The sequence below is a fragment of the Archocentrus centrarchus genome, chromosome 15 (genome assembly GCF_007364275.1).
Source record: "Archocentrus centrarchus isolate MPI-CPG fArcCen1 chromosome 15, fArcCen1, whole genome shotgun sequence".
Classification (NCBI taxonomy): Eukaryota; Metazoa; Chordata; class Actinopteri; order Cichliformes; family Cichlidae; genus Archocentrus; species Archocentrus centrarchus.
Window position 1 is genome coordinate 11269867 of NC_044360.1, and position 25154 is coordinate 11295020.

The 25154-nt window shown below is 39.2% G+C and overlaps 1 protein-coding gene across 2 annotated transcripts; it reads right to left on the reverse strand.

Moving 5' to 3' along the window:
* Positions 1-427: 427 nt before the first annotated feature.
* Positions 428-24434, reverse strand: rgs17 (regulator of G protein signaling 17). 2 transcript variants are annotated; one of them, XM_030748782.1, is made up of 7 exons: positions 24258-24434; positions 19424-19533; positions 19167-19285; positions 14970-15100; positions 8980-9054; positions 8674-8905; positions 428-5464 (listed from the first exon to the last, which is right to left on the reverse strand). In XM_030748782.1, exons 3-7 carry the CDS (start codon positions 19167-19169, stop codon positions 5276-5278), a joined length of 630 nt encoding a protein of 209 aa, XP_030604642.1. In that variant the 5' UTR covers positions 19170-19285; positions 19424-19533; positions 24258-24434; the 3' UTR covers positions 428-5275. The 2 variants fall into 2 exon arrangements, with proteins under 2 accessions (XP_030604642.1, XP_030604641.1); XM_030748781.1 differs by lacking the exons at positions 19424-19533; positions 24258-24434 and having other exon boundaries at positions 19167-19415.
* Between the last annotated feature and the right edge of the window lie 720 nt (positions 24435-25154).

A 25154-nucleotide genomic window follows, 5' to 3' on the forward strand; every position in this document is an offset into this window, starting at 1 on the left:
CCTTGGCCACACTAGGTTTCAAAAAGGATGATTATCCATGGTATGCCCATTGGCTACTGACTCGTTAATCACAAGTCATTATCCAATTAGAAAGCATTTTCAGTCTGGTGATAGCCAGCAACCACTCACCAACTGATTGGGGAATACACATTTTTCCCTAGAGACTACAAGTTGCCTGGGATTTTGCTGAGCAGTCTCCAGGCCTTTGTGAAGTGGAAATGTTAGCTAATGCTAACAAAGTTACTGTGCAACTGACATCAATGAGTCTGTCTGCTGACTTCCTGACTTGTGCTACTTCTACATAATCTTTTATGCTTTAACCCTGAATTTGTAGTATGCAGAAATATGGGGGAAAAAAAAGGGCAAAAAAAAAGGCGGGGGGGGGGGGGGGCTGCAGGAAAAAAATAAATAAAAATCAGCCCTCCTCCTGCAGCTCTCCCATCTCTGTTCCAAGTCCCACCAACCAGTCATGCACAGGAATATGGTTGTGCTTCACAACCCTTTGGTTTCACATTACTCCAAGTTCAAAGTCCTCTGCTTGGCCCATTGTAAGACCTTATCCTATTTCCATGATTCTGTCTTGTACTACTCACCTGATTTGGTCAGTAGTCGGAGAGGTTTGCCTTCAGGTCTTTGTACTAGGACTTTTATATTATTTCCAGTTGCAATTTGGTTAGTTTTATGCAGTAAAACAAAGTAGTTAAGTAGGTTTGGGATAAGATTGTGGGTTTGGTTAAAATACACCCTTTACAAGCTGGTCTAGCAGAAAGTATCGAGGGCAAACTTCTCCCAAATGTGATCTGGCCTGAAAAGAAAAAAAAAACCCCTAAAAACCTCTGGGCTATATTCTGAGCCCAGAGGAGACATAGGAGTTGAGTTCTACCCCTACTTTAACCTGTGGCAACAATAGCCTTTGTTTCCCAAAAGTTACATAGTCTTAGGCTTTAAAAATGACAAGGACAAAACCTTGTTGGTCCCTTGTTTACCTCATTGTCTACATCAGGGTAGCATGTTTGTCACAGAAAGTCATAATGTGGTTGCTCCTAAAATAAATAAAATTGATTCCCTCAGTCAGGAAATACTGCACAGGGTCAGCTACAAGTCTTGTAGCCTGAGTAATGACAGTTTTATGACAGTCAGTCAAGTTGAATTCCAGTCAACTATTTTACCAAGACTCCAGCACACAGCCACATAATGTCAGACAACACATTTATTTGTTTTCAATCAAGGTTTCTTTTCTTTATCATCACGAAGGCATATACTATGTTCTCTGTATATTAAGCGTACATTTTTGCTGAATAAGATTGAAGAATATCAGCAAAGGGCAATGTAAACCATGGTCCATCTAAAACAGGTGAAAGGTGCGGTAGCTCGCCCTTTCCCAACTCCCCCACAGTAACAGATTTGCATAGGCAAAAATGGGATTAGCCCTTAGACAGTGGATTCCTGAATTCTTTAGAGATGCAAAATCTAGTTCAGCTCAACACAATTAAAAACAAACAAACATACAAACAAACAAAATAATAAATGTTGACTAGGCCAAACTCTCTTTAACCCCTCTGGTCATATACATAGTCATTTTCTGTGCACATTTTTGTTTACAGTGTTAGGCTTCAAGTAGATCTAAAAACAACTTGTACATTGAAAACTAGATGTGAAACAAATGAACCAACATGAGAGGTAGTGAAAAGCCTACAGAGACGTTTGTTTTCTTTTTTTATACAAAGAAAAAAAACTTAAACATGTCGGTAAGGCCAAAGCTTCGCAAACCTCCTCCATCCCATCAGGACACTTTCAGCTCTAGCTCTCAACCGTTTTTTATTTTTAGTCAATAAAAACCACAGCAACATTTTTAAAGACCTTCTTCTCTTGGAAACCATGGAAATTTAAAGACAAAAATCTAAACTCGGCGATGACAACTACATCACTTCACATCTTCATCATTGCTTGTAAAATCCACATTTAAAATGCAGGTATTAAAAATAAACAGCCGTGTACTTCTCCACGCTGTGTAAAAGTCACAATAAATTAAGAGGAATGGACGCGAGCAGAAAACCTGGGTTTCTACTGTGTCTGTCCTGCTTGTAAAACACTCCCAGTTTTAAACTCGAGCCTGCCTGTTAACCCTGGGCACAGACTCGCGCCAGCTTTAAACCTGCTGGCTGTTAGTTCCCACTGTTACGACTATTTCATAAGGTACACAGATCTCACAATTTATAAATGTAAACTTGTTTTGATTGCACCATGATTTCATTATCTGGTTCTTGGTGAAACATTCTCATGTTACTTATATAGACTCAGAAAAAAAGGGGGGAAACATAGCCATACTGTGCAGAAGAGGGATTTGTCTGCATGAGAGCTTTATGAGCGAGTCAAGAAAGTTCCAGAGATGTCCAAATACAAATGTCTAAAATGCTTTTGCTTCCTGAAAAGATAAAACTGTTCCAAGGAGTAAGAGTGAAAACTGATCCTTCAGTATCAGAATTGGTAAATTACTCTGTATTCCTCTGCTTATGATCATCTGGGCGCATGCATGCACAGCTCTTCATTAAAGCAGCCAAGCAATATCAAGCCCTTATGGATATTAATGTAGCCTGCATGTGAGCACTGTATTGCCAAAAGTTAAACAAGAGTATATTTCTAATGAGGAACATTACAAAACTGTGGTGTGATTATTAGTTTCACCCTGTCTTTCGGACCATTATTCATAACAGACAGCTTTTGTACTGCTGTGACCACCTAACTGTCTGTTTCATCTGAAAATAAGTCTGGAGAAAACATCAAAATCCCAGGCTCCTACAAAGGGTCTGCATTTTTGTTTTGCAAGACAAACCAATTCATTTTTTTTATTTATTTAGTTTCTCCAGCAAAACCCGCAGTTGCTGTCTAGAAACAGTGGCAATAAACTAAATCTTTATATCCTGAAAGGTATTAGTTAACTTTCAGAAGTGAGACAGAGCCTCAAATTGACAACAATCTATCATCCTTAACTATATCCAATTGCACTTCAATGGCCTGCTAGGCATCCTGCATCGTAATTTAATTTAGACCAAGCTTGGCACATGAATGTTAGGTAGTTAAAGGAGCCAGCAACATGGATGCCTACATTAATCAGTGAGGAATGGCACCGTTTCATTGACACTCTAAGATGTGGCACTACCCACCCAAGCAAACTAGGACATCAGCTATCCATTGAGTGATGAATACACTCTGAGGCTCAGTTAATTAAAAAAGTAGCATATACTGCACTCATGCACTTTCTACTGTACATCCACAGGCCCGGAACAAAGTTCATGTTCAAATGTTTGCCATTAAAAACAAACAAATAAAAAAAAACACCCCAGCATTTCATATACTAAAAATATTAATGGGATTTGGCAATACCCCTTAAACTTTTCATGTTTTTTTTTTTCCTGGTAAATGTGTCACAAAAACACATGGCCATTATTGTAGCATGCTGTCAAAGTCAAACCAGAGTGTGTGTAAGGGCTGGCAGTAGAGCAGAGAATTGGCATTGCTAGCACAAGCATGCTAACTGCTTGACTACAGCATGCTGAAACCAAGTCGGCTTTTTGAAAAGGCGAGTGTGTAGCATGACATACCAACCCTCTTCATCAGCTCTGGCAAAAAGAAATGAGTGTCCTGAACAGGCAGTAGCTAACTGAAGGACCACCACACGGCAGAACGACTAAGGCTCTACAGCCTGGTGACAAGTACCTTGAAACATCACAGCATCTCTGACATCATGTTTGGCACCTGGTTTATGTAACTGTTTATAACAGGCAACCAATCCTCGGTTGTTATCTACAACTAAAGCTAGAGCCTTACAGACAAAGGCCAGGACTTGATAACCCCTTTAATTACATCAACGCCTGCAATATCTGCTACTGTTCTTAAAGCAGAACCGGCTCTCCATAATGCTCAAATTCAATGTAAAACACTAAAAGGTAAGCTCTCATTTCTGCTCAAGAATTTCAAAATGAAGATGACTATTTATTTGGATTCAATGTAATTTTTTTTCCCCCTCCAGCCGTGTTTTTCCCCAGACTGGACACCTGTGCTTGTCAGGCCTTGATGGTCTGAATTGGAGGGAGGAGGAGGAGGGAGGTAGGGAAAGGAGGGTCAAATAATGGGAGGTAGGGATCGGTGGACAAACTGTGGTTGCTTTCCAGAAAACCTCCAGCAGCACTTGTGCTGCCTTTTCCTACATGTAAAGGCATTGTGATTTTCTCAGTGGAGATATTTTTTTTTGTTTAAAGTTCATGAGTAATAACAGATGTAGCTGCCCAACCACAATTGTAGCCCTTACTTCTCCCAGTTAACGAATCCTAAAGAAGGAAAGTGCTCGGATGGACGGATGGATTGGATGGACAGGTGGATAAATGGGTAGGTGCTGCTGCTGCCCGTGCTGCAGAAGCCTTGAAATCTCCTCAATAAAATACTGAAGTAAGCTTAAAATTGTCAGAAGTATACTTTTTCCCTTCACTGAACACAGACAGCCAGACAGATACAGCCCACCTGCCCTGCCTAAATACCTCTTAATATTCAAAAACAGTTGCAGTCCACAGCTTATATCATCAAGCTATCATAGTGAGAGAGAGTTGCATGCAGAGCCAGTGTGTCTACTGGTTAAAAGGGCAAAAATGCCCTAAATCCCACCAACAAATAGGTGACAGTGAAGGAATGAAAAGCAAAATAAAATGAAACACGTCAGAGGAATGGGACAGACTTGGAAAAACTAAAAAGTTGTTAAAGAGAATGAGTAAAGACAGAGAATATCAAAGTGAGGGTAAAAAGCATGAGGTCTAAAATATTACAGTACAGGAACAGTGGGCTTGTCCTTTTTGTCTCTCTCTCTCTCTCTCTCTCTGTTCCCACCGCCTGAGGAGTCTTTGTCCACAGTTAACCAACAGCTGGCCATCAGGTTGGCCATTTCAACTGACAGCTGATACGTGGGTTGGCCAGTTAACCGTAACAAAAAGCACAAACTGCTAGCAAAACAATCACTGGCCAGCATTAATGGTCTAAAACTGACCAATAACCAACCAGCAAAGGCTGACCTAGCTCCAGTGGAGAACTGGATATAAATTGCTTAAAAAATATAAATAAAACCCCCCAAAACAACAAGCTATCTCGGATGTCACTCAGTCTTTTCAATCAAAAAAAAAAAAAGAGGGAGAGATTTCCAAACCCGACTTCTGGCACCATAGTAGTATTTGAAGTTTAAGTAGTAGTCTTGTTGGCGTTTCATGGCAATGATGGAGGCCGGAGGGGTCTAGGTGTCGAGGCAGGTGCGCCTCCTGCTGGCCAGGAGGTCTCTGTAAACAGAGGAGTTGAGGAAACGGGGGAAGGAGTCCCGGTGCATCAGGGTGTAGATCTGGAGCTGGGCCTCCTCATACATCAGGTTGCTGGGCTCTGCCAGGCTCTGGTTTATTCCTTCTCTGACCCGTGAGTCCAGACTCACCTCGGGTAAGGAGAACAAAGTTAAGTAGAAGTGATGATCTGTGGCTTTACTGACACATTACACAAGAAATGTGCTAATGATTTAAACTTCTCCATTGAATCATCCACCTACCCAGAAAGGTAAACACATGTTGCAACAGACTGCAACCACTATGATCAGTCCAGTTGGTAGCAATAACAGCATACAGAGTGATGTGAAAATAATAAAACAAAAATGTCATGTGCTGTAATTGTAACTGGACTCTTCAAAATACAGACACAACAGCTAGCATGTTGCTAATGTAGCCACAAGTTTAAAAAAAAAAAAAAAAAATCAAGATTAAAATTAAGTTTCTTTCATCTATGCATTAGGAAACTGCATAGACCTCTGTTGAGTAAAGTGTCACAGGCTCATTGGCTTTACTATATGCTTCTGTGTCGTAAACAAATAAGCACCAATACACTTGATTAGCCACAGCATCAAAACCACTGATAGATAGGGATGCCACCAGAACTGATAATTACAAAACTTGTTCTATTGGACAACCAAGTATGGCTGTCCCAAAAAAATAAATAAAAATTATACTCAAATTCTACTCCATCAAACTTATCTGTATGAAGCTGTTCTGAACATGTTAGAAGTTGTTCACAGATTTGAGACTCAGTCATTAACTTATATCAAACAACATTTTGAAAGGTCTGACTCTTGACATATTTTCCACTGAAAATGACCTAAAATCAATCTCAGTGGGTCGACCCAGAACCGGATCTGCCCGAAGGTATTACAGGCTCCAGATAAGCAAACTGCGTCTGAGTCCAACTGCACAGCAGGATAGCTCCAAAATGGATAAGGATCACGGATTCAAACTGGATCCACTTCAGCTCTGGTCATTTCCCAGCTCATCCCATCTGGATCCATTTTGTATCCATTCATAGCGGCTTTTTCCCCAACACAATCTGTATTCTTTATTTAAAATGTCACATCCTTCTAAAACTGTTCTGAAATATCTAAAATCTAGCTGACAGCTGATATAGACGGCTCTATAAAAGCTTAGTCAATTGAGATATGTTTGCCTTTTCTGAACTTTACATTCATAAAAAAAAAAAAAACTTTGCTGTCAGGAAGCCATCATCTATCAATGAAGGCTGACATTAGCTAAAATTATAAAGGCTTACACTGGGAACATTAAAGGGTTTTTCTGTTCATCTCTTTAAGCATTTTTTCCACTAATGCCATGAATAATAAAAATCTCTATTTAAAAAGAAAAGAAAATCCCATTAGTACATAAAAATTTACTGCAAAATTACTGAAAAAAAAATTAAATGCTCATAAATTATAGCAAACAGCTTTTTTATTTAATAAAAAACAGACTTGGAGGCAGATCCAGTCCAGAGTCTCTTGCTGTCTGGGTAACTAATATCACAGGTCTGTTTCTCCAGATTTCTATCTTCAGTTTCTGTCACCTACATTTTGACCCTGTCAGGTTACAAATGAATAATATGATTTAAATATCAAATTAGTTCATGCTTCTAATCAAAATTCAAGTTGGCTAAATGATAATGAAAGATGGTATAAAAGAAATACATACTTTAAAAGTTATAAAGTTTTATATTGTCTATGATGATGACAGAGTGGGCCAAGATGATTAAAATGACTGTTTTCTTCTCTCCTGTTTTTTAAGATAAATATCATAATCAGCACTAACACGCGTTCATATTCCTGGTTCCACTGGATTAAAATGGATGCCCTGCTCTTTATTTACCCATTGCCATGGTGAATCGTGGTATCGGAGCTCCGCTGATGATGGCTTTCTTTCTCCACTCATGCATGCGCTTAACTCAGGGTGAACATACTCAGAGCTGACTCACCTTAATCTGATCAGCTGTTTTGAAACGGAAAACTCAGAGTTGTCGATCTCAGAGTTGATCAACTCCGAGTTTATTTTTAAGCTCAGAGTTTGTTGAACATACTTCTTGGAATAAGGTCCTGGTCTTTAGTGTTGTTGAAATGGGACCTTTACTGATCATAAAGTATTAAACCGTTATAACTGTTTACCTGAGCACTGCACACATTAACATTATCCATTTAACTATTAGCAATTACCCGATAGCCACATTAGCTATCTGTTGAGTTATCAGTCCTGCCTCTCTGTAACATAATTGGACAGTTTTAATTGAGCAGGATAACATAATTATTTGTCTAAAAGATGTCAGGTTTCTCTTAAAGTCCCAGAAAGAAGCAGAGAAAAATCTTGCATCAACTAGAAAAGAAACAGTGGCAGCCTACCTTACCACCACTGATCACCAAGGAAATATGGTGCCAAATCACCAGAAGCACAGGAAACAAACAGGACGGCAGCAGAATATATGTGCCAGGACCAGTAATGTTCTAATCTTTTCTTTTTTTAAAAAAAGGAAAAAAAAAAACTCAATTTTGTTATTTTTTTCAGGTGGTATCAAAAAATGGTATCTTCCTGGGTATTTGTACCAAGTTTAAAATTTATTGTGACAACCCTACTGATAGATGAAGTAAATAACTTTGAAGAATAACTTGAGGAACACTACAAACCCCCAGATCCCAATCCAATCGACCATCTGCAGAATGTGCCAGAACAGGCCTGTTCCACAGAGGCTTCAGCCCGTTACGCACAGGAACCAAAGGATCCCCTGCCAGAGTTCCATGTCCATGTGCAGGGTGAAGACCTGTTTTGTTGGCACAGGGGGGAATCTACGCACTACTAAACTGACTATTTTATTGTTGTAAATTACAACAGCACATCCCACTTGGATAGAGTATGGTGTAATTTAGAAATAAGAACCCACAGCCATGAACTATGTTTACAGTCTTAGTGTAGTGACTTGTTGTCATGGTCACATTTTCAAATTAGCAATAAACTCTACAGGAAGTGTAGGTGTGGCTGATGGAAACTGTATTCATTTTGCAGGCATTTGGTCATAAAGTAGTGGATAAACTGAACATTTATCAGGGGCTCAGTAAAGTGATTACACTTATTCCTGATGGGCGCATGCATTCCTTGGAAATCTAGTGGAACAGGAAAAAGAGTAAGGCATCACCAGTTTCATTAGGATTAATTACTGGAGACTACCACAGAAATCCACCCATGGGTTAGAGAAATCAGTTAGGACTAAAGTGCCCTGGAGGAAACCTGCTTGTTATTTTGTGGAAGTCTTGATTTAAAGTGTTTTGGTTGCGTTTCTGTGATGGCTCACCTCTTTGGGTGATAATATGGACACATAATCTTCATATATGATCCTGGCCTTCTCATCCACCACTGTGGGATCTGTCTCCTTTTTCAACTCTTCACAGGCCAACCAGAAAAGCAGGTTGTCCTCGCTGTACTCAGAACGCAGAAACTGCCTGAAGACCTCCCGGCCCTCCAGCGAACGCAGCATCATCTCAAAGCTTCGTGCCCACGACAGCACCTCCTCTAGACTAGGGCGTCTACAGTTACGACATGCACACTTGTGTTAGACTAACAGAGGCACACAAACGGGAGCAATGATGACTTAACTTACTGTTCTTCAGTAGCTTCAATACTGTCCATCTTGGTGCAGGTCTGTCGTTCACTCCTCTCAATTCTGTCTTCATTCCTTGATTAGAGAAAGAAATTATTATGATTACCAAAATAAAAAAGCCTCAACATATGTCTGGCAATTGAAATGGACACAAAAGTCAGAGTAATCTAAAGATACAAATTCTCATTATCTTTATATTTTTTTGTCAATTTTTAGTTTATTTAATTTTAAGTTTCTTTAACATTTATATAGAGAATACAACATTAAACTGACTGATGAACATGTCAGTGTTTTTGATACCATAGGGTGTGGTAGATAAAGGAAAATAAATAATTCATGATTAATTTGTTATTTACACAATTTATGTGCCCTTTCAAGGAGCAGAAGATGCATGTGACGCCATGAGCTGACTGTAAGTCATTAGGTTATATTTAGTGCAATAAAAGCTTCCCAACAAGTATTAACCATCTGCTGCTGATAGCAGGGGAGCTAGTCCTATAACGGTAAAAATGACTTAACTGTTTATTCAGGGTGGATTTTTCTAATATTGTAATTAAAAGTGTTAATTTCAAAAGGCAAAGGGATCATGATTCTTTTAAAAAAAAAAAAAAAAAAAAAAAAAACACAGAAAAGGCTCGGGTCGTGTGTGAACCTACGAAAGCTCCTTCTCCTCTTTTGGGGTCTCTTTAGTTGTAGCCACAGCAGATCACACGCCTCCATCTCACCCTATCACCAGCATCCTGTTCTGTCACACCAATCCTCTGCATGTCCTCCTTCATTACAGAATCGTCTCTGTGGTCTTCCTCTTTTTCTCCTACCTGGCATCTCCATCTTCAACATGCCTCCTCTCCACATGTCCAAACCATCTCAACCTTGCCTCTCCAAATTTGTCTCCAAACTGCTCAACCTGAGGTGTCCCTCTGATATACTGATTTCTAATCCTGTCCATCCTGGTCACTCCTAACTAAAATCTTATGTGGAAGCAAATGATCTAAGTAAAATAGTGCTACACTTCTTCTATATCTACATTACTTCCAACCAACTTGATTTCTCCTCTCGTGAAGGCTCTTAAGAGCTAGTGAACAAGATAAGTATCAGATGGTCAAATTTACTTGACCAGCTACATAAAGCCAGATTTATTAGTAATCCTGTGTATTGTTCCATGGGTACACCAGCTGTCAAATAAACCAAAGCACAGTGTTAAACCTGGGAATTGCTTCATAATGCACAACATCAGGAGGCATATAAATGGCAGCCAGGGGCTTATATCAATTATATCTGAACTAACAGCATGCTCCAGTAATTGTCAGCAAGCACAGGGTTAATAAACTCTTGATATATTTCAGTGTCTCAGCATCTTACGCTCTCTAAACCTCTGTCTCAAAACAGCCCCTACCTTTACCCTCTACATGCATTGTTCAAAATAGCAAAGGGCCACTGTATGAAATATTTTTGAAACTATTAAAAACGGAAGCTGTGATGTAGGCCGTGTTTACTGTATGCCTTAATGTTCAGTCGTGGGTTAGACTTTCATGCAGGCCTTCATTTAAGCAAGTTTGCACTGTGCCACTGAGTGTAGATAAGGAAGATACGTGGTTTAAATTTAGGACCAGGACTTAGTAACAGTAGATAAAAAAAAAAAAAAAAAAAAAAAAGCGACACAAGCCTTACACTGATCAGGGCTCATGGACAAAATGCAGTAACACATTTAAAGATCTTTTATATGTCAAGTAAAATTTCGGCTTACCATTACAATTAATGCATGTTACCCTGTTATATTATGAAGTCTCAAATGCCTGACAGTTACAGAAAGTTTCACGAACCACTACCTTATTAAATATAATGTCCATAATTTTCCATTTCCAGCCTTTTACTAAGACACTACCTTGAGTTTTAGAAAACTGATTATTAAAAATAATAAAAGGCAACCGTCACAATAAAAAAAAAAACTGTTAACATGAATGTTGAAAGCAGCTCTACTCTCTCAGCTGTTAATCTGTACTCACTTAAAACGATTAAGCTTCAGTTAAAGTCTTTATGCAAACACTCACGTAGCCTCTGTGTCTATTGTAGCTCAGTCACACTTGCTGAGTCCACAATGAAACACATACTGAGGCTGTCTATTTTTGTCCCCACCATGGAGGATCTTTCCTTCCTCTTGCTGTATCTTGTCAAAGTCCCCATTGTACAGCCGTAATGAGCTAAGCTAGCCACAGCCCTCTGGCGCCCTCACAATACTGCTAAATATACAGGCTGTTCCTCACAGCTGTTTTGCATGTGATGTGTGGATGGAAATAGAAAGCACCCTTACCAGAATAGGGCCTTGTGTAAGGGTGGGTGAGGAGGGGTTAAAGGGTAAGAGGTTGGGAGAAAAAAAATTAATACTTTCATACACACTCAACTGCTAAAACGACATAGAGGTAGACAAGATTTCACAAACTCACACATGCCTCTACTTCTTGACTTGGCACGAAGGCAAGGGAAAAAAAAAAGTGACATAGAAAGCAGTCAGAGCTTTACAAGCAGCTCATACACAACTCTAAGCTGTGTCACATAAGCTGGACAAATTATCCCGCTGGGCCTTGACACTAAAATTTAAACAAACAAACAAAAAAAACCCCATATAGGATACTGGGGACAAATTTCCAGGCTCAATCTGGATATCTGACACAAGCTTTTGAAAAAACACAGCGGAGTCACAGTCCACAGGCTGCCACCACTTCAGATGAAGTGGTGTGAAAAAAGCAGCACATTCACCATTCACTGCCTGAAAACAATGTTTCATTCACTCTCCTCTCTAGGCAAGACTGGAGCCACAGTAAGGCAGATGTAGGAGTTGCATATCAGCACCTGGCTTTGGTGCCTTGCTAATGGGCAATACAGTGCAACAAGTTTCTTACTTACAGTGAAATCTGTACGTGACAGGACACTGATTTTTTATTTTTATTTTTTATGTTGCATTGGATTTTGGTCCTTTAATTTGAGACTCTACAAATGCACATTATAAGTTAACATTTTTTTTTAATTGAACATTTTTGAAATGCTCAAAAACCCATCAAAATTTACAAAAGTTGACATTTTTATAATTGCTGATTACATTTACAATCACCCAGGACTGAAAACAACAAAAATTCACATTTTGATGAACAGAAATTTTGACATTTTTTGCTCTTTTTTTTTTTTGTCAAACCTCAAAGCAGAGCCACATAAAACAATTGACCTGAACGTTAGAAACTGATACTTGACTGAGCTCAGTGACATCCTGGAAACTCTGCTGCTTCTCAGAAATACATTTAGAAATGGTGACAGGTGGCTCTAAACTTTAGAAAGGACTCTCTAACTTTTATGTTAAGTCAAGATGATAGTTCCAGCTCCGTATTTGAAAGTGGTATAAAACATACTTTCAACAAGAAAACAAACACTTTAGTTCAACATACACTTTAACACATCAGTCACTGCTTCCCTTCAAACCCTTAAAGCTAAAACAGTGGCAACTGCGTCAGTGTCCTACTATGCACCAGCTATATTTATTTAATACTCTAATATACCTATTTTTTAAAAAGTGCATTGTGTATTTATTTTCAACAGTATGTACTTTGCCGATGATTGTCTCTGTTCTGGTTGTCCTTGTGTGTAACATCTATCCTGCTTTACTAGAAATACTACACATGGTTTTAAATCTCAACCTTAACTTATAAAACATCCCACATAACTCATTTCCTCTGTGTCTCCTCCTACAGGCAGGACTGAATCTGAATATTTAATTACTCTTATATAGTCTGTTGGGTAGGTACTCTGTTTTCAATTTCAGGATGTACCAAACACTTTATTTGGTACATGTTGCTGTATCTGGTTGAAACCGCGTTTTCCTTTAGAACACCCTAGAACGGCCTCGTGGCATAGACTGAACAGGGTGCTGGAAACATTCCTCAGAGATTTTGGTCCATAGTGACACGATAGCATCACACAGTTGCTGCAGATTTGTCAGCTGCACATCCATGATGTGAATCTCCAGTTCTACCACATCCCAAAGGTGCTCTATTGGATTGACATCTGGTGACCGTGGAGGTCATTTGAGTACAGTGTACTAACTGTCATGTTCAAGAAACCAGTTTGAGATGATTTGAGGTTTGTGACATGGTGCATTACCCTGCTGGCAGCAGCCATCAACAGGGTACACTGTGGTCATAAAGGGATGGACATGGTCAGCTGTGGCACTTATATGATGGTCAGTTGGTAGTAAAGGGCCCAAAATGCACCAAGAAAATATCCTATCAGGGAGTCAGACCATGGTGGAGGTATAATGGTGTGGAGACAAAGACAAAACGGATCCATGCATTCATATTGTTTATGCCAAGTTCTGACCCTACCATCTGAATGTTGCAGCAGAAATCAAGACAGCATAATCGTCATTTTTCCAAATTTGTACTCTCAGTTTTCAGTGGTACCACTAAGAACAGGAAGGTTCAACATGTTACGTGTTCAGAGAAGCTCTTCTGCATTATTTGAGTTTGGCTACGTTCCCACTGCAGCCTGAAGTGACCCAAATCCAATTTTTTTTGTCCTCATGCGACCTGGATCTGATCTTTTCATGACAGTCTGAACAACACAGTCTTTACAGCCAGGTGGCATTCATCCAACCTGCACATCATTGACACTCAACAAACATCACTATTCTGCATCCTGATCCATGTTTACTTCCACAAACACTGAGCACGCTCGCTACGGGTGACGTTATTGCATCCTCTACTGCGCAAGCGGGACACTTTTAGGTTGTTTGCAGTTCACACAGGAGATCACATACAAGTCACATATATTTGGAAATGTGAACGACCACACAGAAAAAAAAAAAAAAGTAATCTGCTCAGAGTAATCTGGCCATTCTTCTCCAACCTCTGGCATCAACAAGGCATTTTTACCTAGAGAACTGCCACTCACTGGGTATTTTCACTGTTTTAGATCATTTTCTGTAAACCCTAGAGACGCTTGTGTGGGATCAGCAGATCAGCCATTTCTGAAATACTCAGACCAGCCTGTCTGGCACCAACAACCCTGCCACATTCAAAGTCACTTAAATTACCTTTCTTCCCTATTCTGATGCTCGGTTTGAACTTCAGCAGGTCGCCTTGAACATGTCTAAATGACTAAATGCCATGAGCTGCTGCAATGTGACTGGCTTAATAAGCAGTGGAATAGCTGTACCCAAGAGAGTGAACAAAGAAGCCGGTGAGTGTGTATAGACACACCAGCTCTCTCTTATGGCAGTGATCATCACACTTCAGTCCATCCTACTACAGTCCAGCATTGCTCTGCAGTCTCCCGGCACAGACACAACTCTGTTCACTGAGTGACAGAGCAGCAAGCTGCAGCAGTGAGACTGGGGCCGTGCATGGTGTAAGAGTGAATAAAGAATGAATAATATTCTTTGTTTTAGTTCTTTGTCGGTCTCTACCTGCTCCTGAGGGAACTATCTGGCATTTTAGCTGATAAATGCTACCAGCTAAAATGGTAGCATTTATCAGCTTTTTTGGTGTTAGTCAGGCAGTGTACACCTGCTGTGGTTAAAAAATTATCCTCTTGGACAGCTGTGTAAAATTTGCAACTGTTTGGCCTAGCTTTGGTTTAGGCTGCAAAACGTGCAAAACATGTTTCTAAATTCTATTCTCCAGCATTTATTGTAACCAAGTAATGAAATCAAACAGTGGGCGAATAAGAGCTGCGTGGGTCAATGCAGGAGGGATCATCACTGTACAGTTTACATGCCTCAAACTTGATATCCAACCCAAGTTTAGTACATCCATGTTGCACAACATGACTTGCAATTAGCTCATAAGATTGATAAAAAGCACACAGTATGGAGGAACCTTTTGTGCCAAATATGAAAAAATTCTCTCAAGGCCTGTCTATGAGATATTCATGTGAATGGGACAGACAGAAAAGAAAAATACCATGTGAGTGCTGTAGTATTGTAAAGTATTGTACTTTCTTACCAGAGACACTTGCAGCAGCCACACCAGCACAGGCAGCAGGTGTTGGGTCGGGGCTGTCCAGGGGCCTGGGGTGGGGCCTCAATATGAGCCGCCTGCCTTTTCCTCATCTCCACTCCACTCACACTCCGGGGCTTCACAGTGAATGCGTGCACAAGATGACCAAAAAAAAAAAAAAAAAAGCACTTAAACATTTTATACCTGTGGTCTACCTTTTCTATTTTCTATTAGAGGGAGGAAAAAAAATGGAAACTGTGTGATAGTTGGATTTGTGTGTACTGGAAATAGCGAGGGAATGAGGGAGAGCATTCAGCCAGGACAGAAAAGGGGATTTTCCCTTCTTCATACGTTACAGGGTTTCTGGCATTAAGCCAGGTCTTTCACTCACCTTTGACAGAAATTACAAATTAATTTCAACGGACACAAAAAAACAGGATCTGTGTGTCACAAACACAGACAGGCGCATACGAATTCAGGAAGATTCATATTAACCCACTCGGGTCTTGTACATCTGTCATGTGCAATGTGCAAAATCCAATGACAAGGAGAGAAGATGACACTTTAAACAGGGAAACATGATGAAAACCTAAAAATGTACTGCTATATCTTTTGCTTTAAAATGACAATGACACATGACACTCTGTGTTAGCCCAGCGATAGATTGGCGACCTGTCCAACAGCTTCTTGCTCCATGACAGCTTCGATAGCCTAAAACACAACAGTACTCAACTACCCAGGGACCACCAAAGCCATTTAAACACAATATCAGGACCATCACTGTACAAATGATTCAATCATGCCATTTGTTTTGGACTGAGTAACAAACCCAATGATATCCTACAGCAACACCACATGCAGTGTTTGCCTTCATTCTCCTTATGACTTCAAACTGACTTTCACTCACTTTTAAAGATTCTGAAGACTAAAACCAAATCCCTCTGTCAGATTTTGGCAAATTTTCATTTTGGAGCTCTTGAATGGATATTTAGACAAATGTCTTTCAGAGTGTAAAGCTAAGCTTTCCCTAGTGTCTTATTGAAATAGTCTGTGTGAGAATACAATTTTAATGAATGCTGCTCAATAGATTAGGTGTCCCACTAGGAAAAAAAACAGTTTTTACATGCACAAGTCTCATTGGGGAAACGCCTTGCAATTAATTAAATTGCTGATCAATCAGCCAGTTATTTCCTCAATTAATCTAATCTAATCTACATCTGAAGTCAATAAAGTAAAAAGAAATTCTCAGAGGTATTCACTTCTTTTATTAAACTGTCTAACACCAGAAGGAATCCTACGACTAATCATTTATCCAAACAGCTAGAAAATCCTTTTAAATAACTGATGCAGCTCTAAAGCTCACTAACCTATTTGGTTCTACCAAAGAAATGTTACAGATTGACAGAATTTTTTTTTGTCATTTTAATTTAAATGTATAGTTTTAGACATTCTATTTAAAAGGTGCTCTAGAGATGCACAGGGAGAACTTATTTGTCATAGTTTTGTAAAACATCATCATCAAAACATTCTGTTTGGACATATCCCATCAGAACCCACTGTGACACCGGTGTCACAGTTTCACATGCTAAGGACATTTGCTTGAATAAGTTTGTAATTAAAAAGATTTTTTTGAAATTGTGAATAGAGTTTCCCTTGAAAGAGAAATATGCATGAACTCTTATGGGTTAACAAGGTTTCTTTGCCACTGTGATTGCAGCTACTTTATGCATGGTTCTCGATGCCTAAATATAGCAACAAGAAACAAAAGTGTGCACCTAGCAACTCTGTAGTCACACTGTGCTCTCCTTTAATTAAAGTCATCTTGGACAGTCATTAATGCTCAGTGTCACTAGAGTAAAAATAGGACAGCTACCTCTCTGCGAATAGGAGGAGGAAAAAATAAATAAATAAAAATAAAATAAATAAAGAGGCTGAGAGTGCAATACCCTCAACTTCTGGGTGACCACTTTCGACCGCAAGACAAGTGCACAGGTTGACTCGTGGTAGGCAAGATCGCACCAAAGAATTCCGGCCCAACTTGGTTGGACTGAAATTACCCTCATCAAGATTGGCAAAGTTTTGCAACTGCCATCTAATTTATAATTGCAGACAGATTGCCAACACATTACATTCAGTCTGAGTTAGTCTGCCTTCATGAATGCAACTCATCTGCAATGCATCAAGTGTTGTGTTTCATCAATATTGGGTATTGTAAAATTCCATTATCCAGAAAAGTACTTGAGCTAGGTCATTCAAAAATAATTTTGAGTAAATATCTGGTACTATGGCAGCCATAGTACCAGATATTTACTCAAAATTATTGTATGGCATGGCTGCTGTTATGAGTATGGCTCTATGAACACAGACTCTCAGGAGCGTAGCTCAAGTTAACACAGAACGATGGACGCTTGATTCTTGATCTCTGACAGCAGATTTGGAGGCCTTGAGAAACCACAGATTTGCAGGGGACTGACATTTTGTTTTGTTTGTCTCACATTTAATGCACACAATAGTCTATAAAACAGATCAGGTGAATGGTTCCACAGATATTAAAGCTTGAATATAGGGGGAAAAAAAAAAAAAAAGTATATTCAAACCAAAACACATTTTCATCCAACCCTAGCGCGATATTCCCCGGGTATGACACCATCCACCAACTCCAAATTAACTTGTTTACAAAGAGAAAATTTCTTATATCATATCATATCCAAAGTATAGATTTACTTCACTGAGGGGTGTAGCCTTAAAGATATAATTAAATGCAGTGTGACAATCTAAAGTATAATTAATGAATAAGAACTCCTACCTGTAATGCCATATTTCAAATGAAAATCTTTTTATTAAAAGCCAGATTAAAAAAAAAAGAACAAAAAAACCAAAAATGAATTCTCTCCTTTTTTTGTTCCCTCTAGTCTACAGACATGTTATTTGATTCTATGAACGTGCATGAAAGGTACGGCTGAAAAGATGAGTCTGATATGCAAATGCCGTTGCATGTCCAGTGGAGCAGCCATCAGTTGTTTAGCAATTGGGTGGCTCCTATGGAAAAACAGGCTGCTAGATGCAAACCATAGTGAGGGTGTGCCTTTGTTCCAAAGCCAGAGAAGGAGGCTGCACTGACATGCCATGCAAATAAGGAGTGGAAATACAAACAATAACATCAGAAGGGAAAAAAAAACAAAAAACACATGAAAAAGAAAGCTTCAGAATAAGATCTGTCATACATGCAGTAGATTTTGCAAATACTAAAAAATATCAAAATAAAGGATGTCAAATTATCCAGAAATAACCATCCAAACATACACTTTGCTTCACTATCAGCCAGTGTTTCACGAAATCAATGCAAATGGAACTAGCGTCCTGTTTCACAAATTAGTGCCGCATGCAAATTGCAGATAAGTTTGCACCCTGTACAGACCTCAACCTCACATTTGTGCAAACGGCATTTTCTTTGATGAGGTGCCAAATGCAAAAAGTAAAATAAGAAAATAATGATGTCACAAGTGCACACAAGTAACAGCTTGCATGCATTTTGACTTTGTTGTGGTAGGAAAAAAGGCTCAAGCCACTTTAAAAAAAAAAAAAAAAAAAAAAAAAAAAAAAAGAACATGCCACCCTGACGGTAAAACGTTTGCTGAGAAACTGTGAGAAAAAGCATCTCACCATTAGCTATGTGAACATAAGGTATTTATGGCTCTGAGTTAACACCTTCTACTTTTCAAATGATAATGAATAAACTTTCAAGCTGAAAGATAATCTTTTCCATTTACAGCTATCAACAAAGTGATATATAAGGGAGATTATATATAAGTAACCACTGTGTAGCTTTCTTTCACTTCTACGCTTAAAATAAAACAGCTTTAAATAACTCTCCACTTACAATTACAAATTTCCCCCTATTAAATCAAGATGTAACAACAGTCACCTTTGATGCTGACATTATCTTACAAGATCTGGTAGGTGTTGTTTTGTCCTTGAACCTCCAAGACCACAATCGCAAACTTTCATTATTAATAAATGACTTTTCATGTTAACCCTGTGGTCTAAGACTTTTACTTTATATTTCACACTTTATGTGGAAGGAAACAACATCTTTATCAATGCTTAAGCCTCATTCTGACAGTAAACTTGGAGATACAAGCTCAGTTTCTAAAACAAACAAACAAACAAAAAAAAACATCTCTGGACAGGCACGAAACTTACCATGAATCAGTGAGTTCCTAAACACAGGTCAGACAGAGCAGTCATGGCATGAGGTAATATGTTGCTGGATGCTAGCAGGCTGGTTGACGAAGTGACTGACTGGGGGGCTGTCTGAACGTCTGTAGGGCAAGGCGAGGAGGTTCTTTTCACCACAGGGCAGAGAGGTTACTGGTGTCACCATCCCTGACCGACTGGCACAGAAAGGGACACGAGAGCTGAGGTGAAATGCTACCACTTCCTCCCCCTTGTTTCCTTACTTCACTTGCTACTTCTGCTTCTCTCACTGTCACCTCCTAAGCTCCCTCAGAACTCGGTGAAAGGGTCATTTATGGACTTGAGAGCATAGGGCGCAGTGAAGGTACAGCATCTGTAAAAAAAAAAAAGAAAACATCAAGAAACACAAAAATTATCTTCAGTGAAAATGACCGCTGACAATAAGAAATAAGCAGACAAAAGCAAATGTTACAAAGAGCAGAACTTAATTTTCAAGCTCGGCAGCAATGCCGCTTTTCAAAAATCATGATCTGGTTTTTCATGAATCTCGTTGTAGAACTATTTTCTATCATCTACACCTGCTAGCCAAAATAGCTGTGAAACTGGCTAACAGCCCAGCTCAGCTCAGCTGAGTTTATATCTTGTCATATCCTGTATAGCTGCCAGGTGTAATTCAGAGGAAAGAAAACAGTTGCTACGATTTCTAAAAAAAGACATTGCTGTTAAGTTTTTTGTTTGTTTTTTTTATAAATGTGATGCCAGTTGAAGCACCATAAGGCAGGTGACATTTACTTCCATTAAGTTCAAGACAAGGGCAGACATTTCTACAACTGATATCTCCCAAACTGGGCAGCTTACACCAAAGTAATCAAGATAGATAAACAGCACTACAGGCCAGAGGAAAATGTAAAAATTTACATTTAATTTGGGGTGAACTGTCCCTTTAATACACACCCTTACATAGCAGAACTTAAAGGAAAAAAGAAAAAAGCTTTCTGGTGGACAAACTATGAGGGGTCAGGGGTGAAATGACTTGCTGATTAATTAGGTGGTTGACTATCTGAAAAATTATCATAAATAATTTTGGTCATCAGCTAAATATTATATTAAGTTATTTCACAATCCCAGCTTTTAAAAATATTAAGATTCGGAATGGTTTTCTTTATCTAAAATTTTAAATCTTTGGGGTTTCAGGTAAAGTTATTTGACGACATTTCCTCTGGAAAATGTCCACTATTATGTGGAAGGTTTTTTAACTCTAAATCTTTAATGTGTTAAAAAAAAAAAAACTGGCATATTTATCGGTACTGAAAACAGTCATCAGCTGCAGAGCTGTACGTTTTCTCTTGACACTTCCGTGCAGCAGCTTCCTCTTAGCCACCTACATAGATGCTGATACCAAAATACTGTATTTGTGATAAGCTAAAGGATGTGGTTAGAATAAGACTAGTTCAACTAGGAAATGCAGTAAACAGCGAATAATGCCCATGCAGAACATTAAGCTCATTGGCAATGCAACCCAACACTCAATCAATGTCAAATGCCATACATGTATGCTAGATTTCATCCCTGAGTGAAGCCTTAAGGCTGCTGTGTCTCTTAGGTAGCCCTCATGCTCCATGTTTTTCATGCAGGAATTAGTGACCCAACAGTGTGCATACTCATAACAGCAGCTTAGAGGTGTTGACCTCAACACTGGAGACTCTTTATGCAAATTATCAACAGTCTGCAACTTGCAGTCTACAATTAGCGTGTAAACCCCCCCCCCCCCCCAAAAAAAACCCCAATGAAGATAAAGATAATATATAAATGAAATACTAAAAAGATTTACTAAAACTACATTAAACATCCTCATTTATCGTGGGTTAGCAGCCTAATCAGCTCTGATCTGACCCCCCCCACCACCACCACCAGCCTATACATGGCTCATTTCCTCTTCGGTGATGTCTAGCAAGATAAATTGCTGCACAGAGCAAAAAAAAAAAAAAAAAAAAAAAAAAAAAATCAGGGTTCATGTGTCACTGCCATCTCTCCCATATGACACAACATGCTGTCTCAATATTGTTCTGCTGTAAAACCAAAGTGAGGGAAGTATCAATATCCATCCTTGCCAGTTAAAACTGGTTTGAAAACAATAGTTTCCCCTTGTATATTAAGAGTCTATGAAAAAATTATTTTGCATAACTGCATGTTAAGAGAAGGCCTGTTCGTTGTACTTTGAGATTTTCTGTTTTTGTTAGGAAGATGGCAACAATGTAAATTTATTTTTGTGCTTCCTACAAATGAAGAGAATTACTATTGGAAATGTTTACAACAGAGCTCAGCCCAGTTTGGAGTTAAGAGACTGATGCCACTACCAATTTAGGTGAGGGGAAAAATTCCAATATGGCTCAATCATTCCCAGACAGCGAACTTACAAAACTGCACAGGAATGGCTTTCGATAGACAACAAACAGCCCAATCTGATATATCAACCCTCTATTGGTGTTAATTTCGTTGACGAAATATTTTCATCAATGACCCTTTTTTGTATGATGATAATGAGACTATAACTAAATAAAAAATACCTAAAATGATAAAAACGATAACGCAATTAATTGCCACGTTCGTTAACGAATAAAAACGAGATGAAAATGCTTGGTGGGGACGACATCCAATCAGAACTTATTCTTCTTCTGTACAGGGTTTTTTTTTTTTGTATTATTTTTACGTATGACACTTTTAAGCTAATTTTTCTAAAAACGCATGGTGTACAGTACCAGTATTTTAATGCTCCAGAAATAAGTGAGATTTCAGTATAGAGATTAAAGCTTTGGTAACATAATTTAAACAATGCCGCAATATATTAATTATTAACCTTGTTTTGTGGATGGTGTTGACTTATACACCCTTGGGAGAGCCTTAAATTAAGTTAATTTGTCTCTGCTGATCGGGTACTTGCAGGTTTGATACCTCAGTGACTGACCTCCAAAGTTTACCTTTATTGGAAACTGTTTTACTTAAAACTTCTCAAATACTTTGTAAGTGCTGCTGTGATTATATCAGCTTAATCACAGCATGGTGGACAACTAGCCTAACTTCACTAACCCTTCGAAACCTCACCGGCACTTATTCATTTTCATCCAAGACTATAGTACATGTAGATAACTGCTAAATTTTAACGTTTTACTCAATCTCGTAAACATTTTACTGAATCCTAGATGCTACAACTGAGTGTAACATCTAGAAGAATAAGTATATTGATGGCTTTCCAGGAGTAAGAAAAAAAAAAAAAAAAACTCTTTTAGCTATCATCGGTACCTAAATGCTTATATGCTTTTGAGAACTGAAGGAGCATTTGGGTCCAGAAATGTCTAATTATGTCACTCTTAACAATCAGATTGACTTGGCTATCACACTCCCCAAATGACTATTTGATTGAGCATCCACAGCATGTGGTGAAATTCACAGGATAAAAAAATAAATAAAATAAAATAATCTGCTTCCAATATTGCCAGACAACCCAAGCAGTCATGAGGGTAAGAGCTGTTTTGACAGTACAAGGGGATTGTATAAAATACTAGGCAGGTGCTCCAATATACAAGTAAAATTTAACATATTTCACCAATATGGCTCGATTCCACATCGCCTTTTGCTCAACCTTAATGCTACTCTGCTACATGTGCTGCAGACAGTCCTGACAAAAATGGGATTAGAGCTACTCTGCTGGACACACTACTGTATGTGATAACATCATTTCTAAATTATCTCAAGTGTTTTTTTCCCCCTTTATCATGTTCCATTAAAAAAAAAAAAAAAAAAAAAAAAAAAAAAGAAAGAAAGAAAGAAAGAAATGGATGTCACACCACACATATGTCCATACACACAAACTTATAGCAAGTCATTGTTTCACTTATATAACAGCCTGGCTCTATTTGACAATCCTGAGGGCAGCGTTTTACTAACAGTTGTCGGTGTTAAGTTCATACTAAAGTTGAAATGATTTCCTGCTTATTTGAATGGTCAAAAGAAAAACATATATATCTTGTTAACTGTGGTATATTTGTTGCTCGTATCTGCTTTAAGCTAGTGTAAAATGAATATCCTGCATTTAAGTTTTTGATTTTTAATTTGATGATTGGCCACACAAAATAAGAAATTTCAAGTCTCACTAACATGTTTGACTGCCTGATCAATTATTGGAAACAAGAAATGAGGCCTAACTAAATCAGAAAACTAAAAAACCTAGATCAAGCGGACATGTAGCTGAGACCACATACCACTAAATGCCTTACGGGATCATTTAAATGTGGACAATGGTACCACAGAGTTTCACTGCTTTATTTACACCCTCAAGGAAAAGAGTCTTCATCCTAGAAGCAAATAAAATCAGATGCTGATAGGTCAGTTTGCATCGTGTTAAACCTCTCTGAATGAAAAGTGCATGCCTAATGAGATTAACCAGGAAGACTCTCAGGATGCAGTTGCAACATAACCTGGGCTCCTGACTCCAAACACCCATGGGAAACTGCAGTGATGGTGCCGCTTCAACTGTGCACCTACAGGAGCTCTTAACGGTGCAGTACATTAAACAAAACATGCAAAATGCACTCCAGAGTGAGAAAGATAACAGGACTGTTTATGCAGTGCACTGTGGAAGAACTGAATCTTTTGCATCTCCCTGAAGGCCTGTGCATATCTTCAGATGTGCAATAGACAGACTCATCGGACCTTGCTCTCACCCACTGTGCACTAGCACTGCTGGCTAGCTGCTCGGCAGGGTTGTTTTTGCATGGTGTCTCCTGCAGCTGCAAGAACCATCTGAGCCCAGCCGCTGCAGGTCCGACCAGCCGGCCGGCAGAGGGAATTCCCTCCCAGATGACACCACCGAGGGCTAATGCAGTCAGAGAGAGGGCTGCACAGCGCTGACAGCCGCACAGACATTTTACAGAAATCAAACACCACCCACTTTCTTCTCGCTAGCTTTAGCCGTCAGCCTGAGATCGGCTATCTCTCGCAGAGAGAGGAGGCGGTGGCAGCTGAGCAGCAGCTAGCGCCGTGCTAACGTCAGCTAGCCAGCCCGTGTGGACCCTTAGCGCAGAATAATTATCACCTTACCCCTTTGTGGTGGGTTGTCAGTGTCCTACGGCGATAGGTATGAAAGCGCGACGTCCCAGTGTTTATTTAACGACATCGTAAATGGGAATCCTGCGGTGTAAAGTCCATCGCCGCTGTTTTTCTGCCATCCGCCCCACTTCAGCACCGAACGCCGCCGAGCCCCTGGATGCACTGCGCAGGCGCGCTGCCACAGCCGCTCTGTGCCCGCAGTTGGTGAGAAGATGCACTACCGAGGCTGCACACAGCCCGGTCACAGAGGATCATTATCACAGCTGTGCTGTTGCAAAACTAAAGTCACTCTGTTTGATTTAAAAACAATGCGATACTGACTTTTTCAGTATCCTAAACACAAGTGAGCACACTTACTGAAAGGCAGTCACAGTCTGTCGGCAATAAAGTTAGAAGGCCCCCATTCATACAGGAGGAAGTGTGCCTCAGGTTAAAAACTCATTAAAATGAACCATAAACGGTCTCACATACAGACTGTCCTGACGTGTTAAAACAGTTTCCGCAAGCAACAGTTACTTCAGTGAGACAGAAATGGGAACAACGTTTCTGTCTCAATATAAAGCCCAGTGTTTCTGTAAGCTGTACTGTTAAAGCTTATCTGTGAGATTACACTGACTTCACGATGCGTATGTATTTGGCACTTTGACAGTGTCTGCACAGTGTAAGGCTCACGACATGCTTTAAATATAGATGCATACAGCAAGATGTTTAAAATACGCACTTTAAAGATAAAACAGAAAATATACAGCGACAGTATATTCAGCCATGATGTCATATTAAGACGGCATGGACAGATTACAAAAACTCTTCTCTGCAATATGTTGGAAATCGGTTTTTTTCTAAGCCATAAATGATGTTTAAGGGAAATTCAGTCAAAAATCGAGGCAT

Bases quoted from the DNA above. Each gene is read 5' to 3' on its own strand.
- rgs17 (XM_030748782.1), bottom strand. The intron at 8,906-8,979 runs GTAAGTTAAGTC...TCGTAACTGTAG, and splicing joins ATTGAAGCTACTGAAGAACA to ACGCCCTAGTCTAGAGGAGG. The intron at 5,465-8,673 runs GTGAGCCATCAC...TCCTTACCCGAG, and splicing joins CCATATTATCACCCAAAGAG to GTGAGTCTGGACTCACGGGT.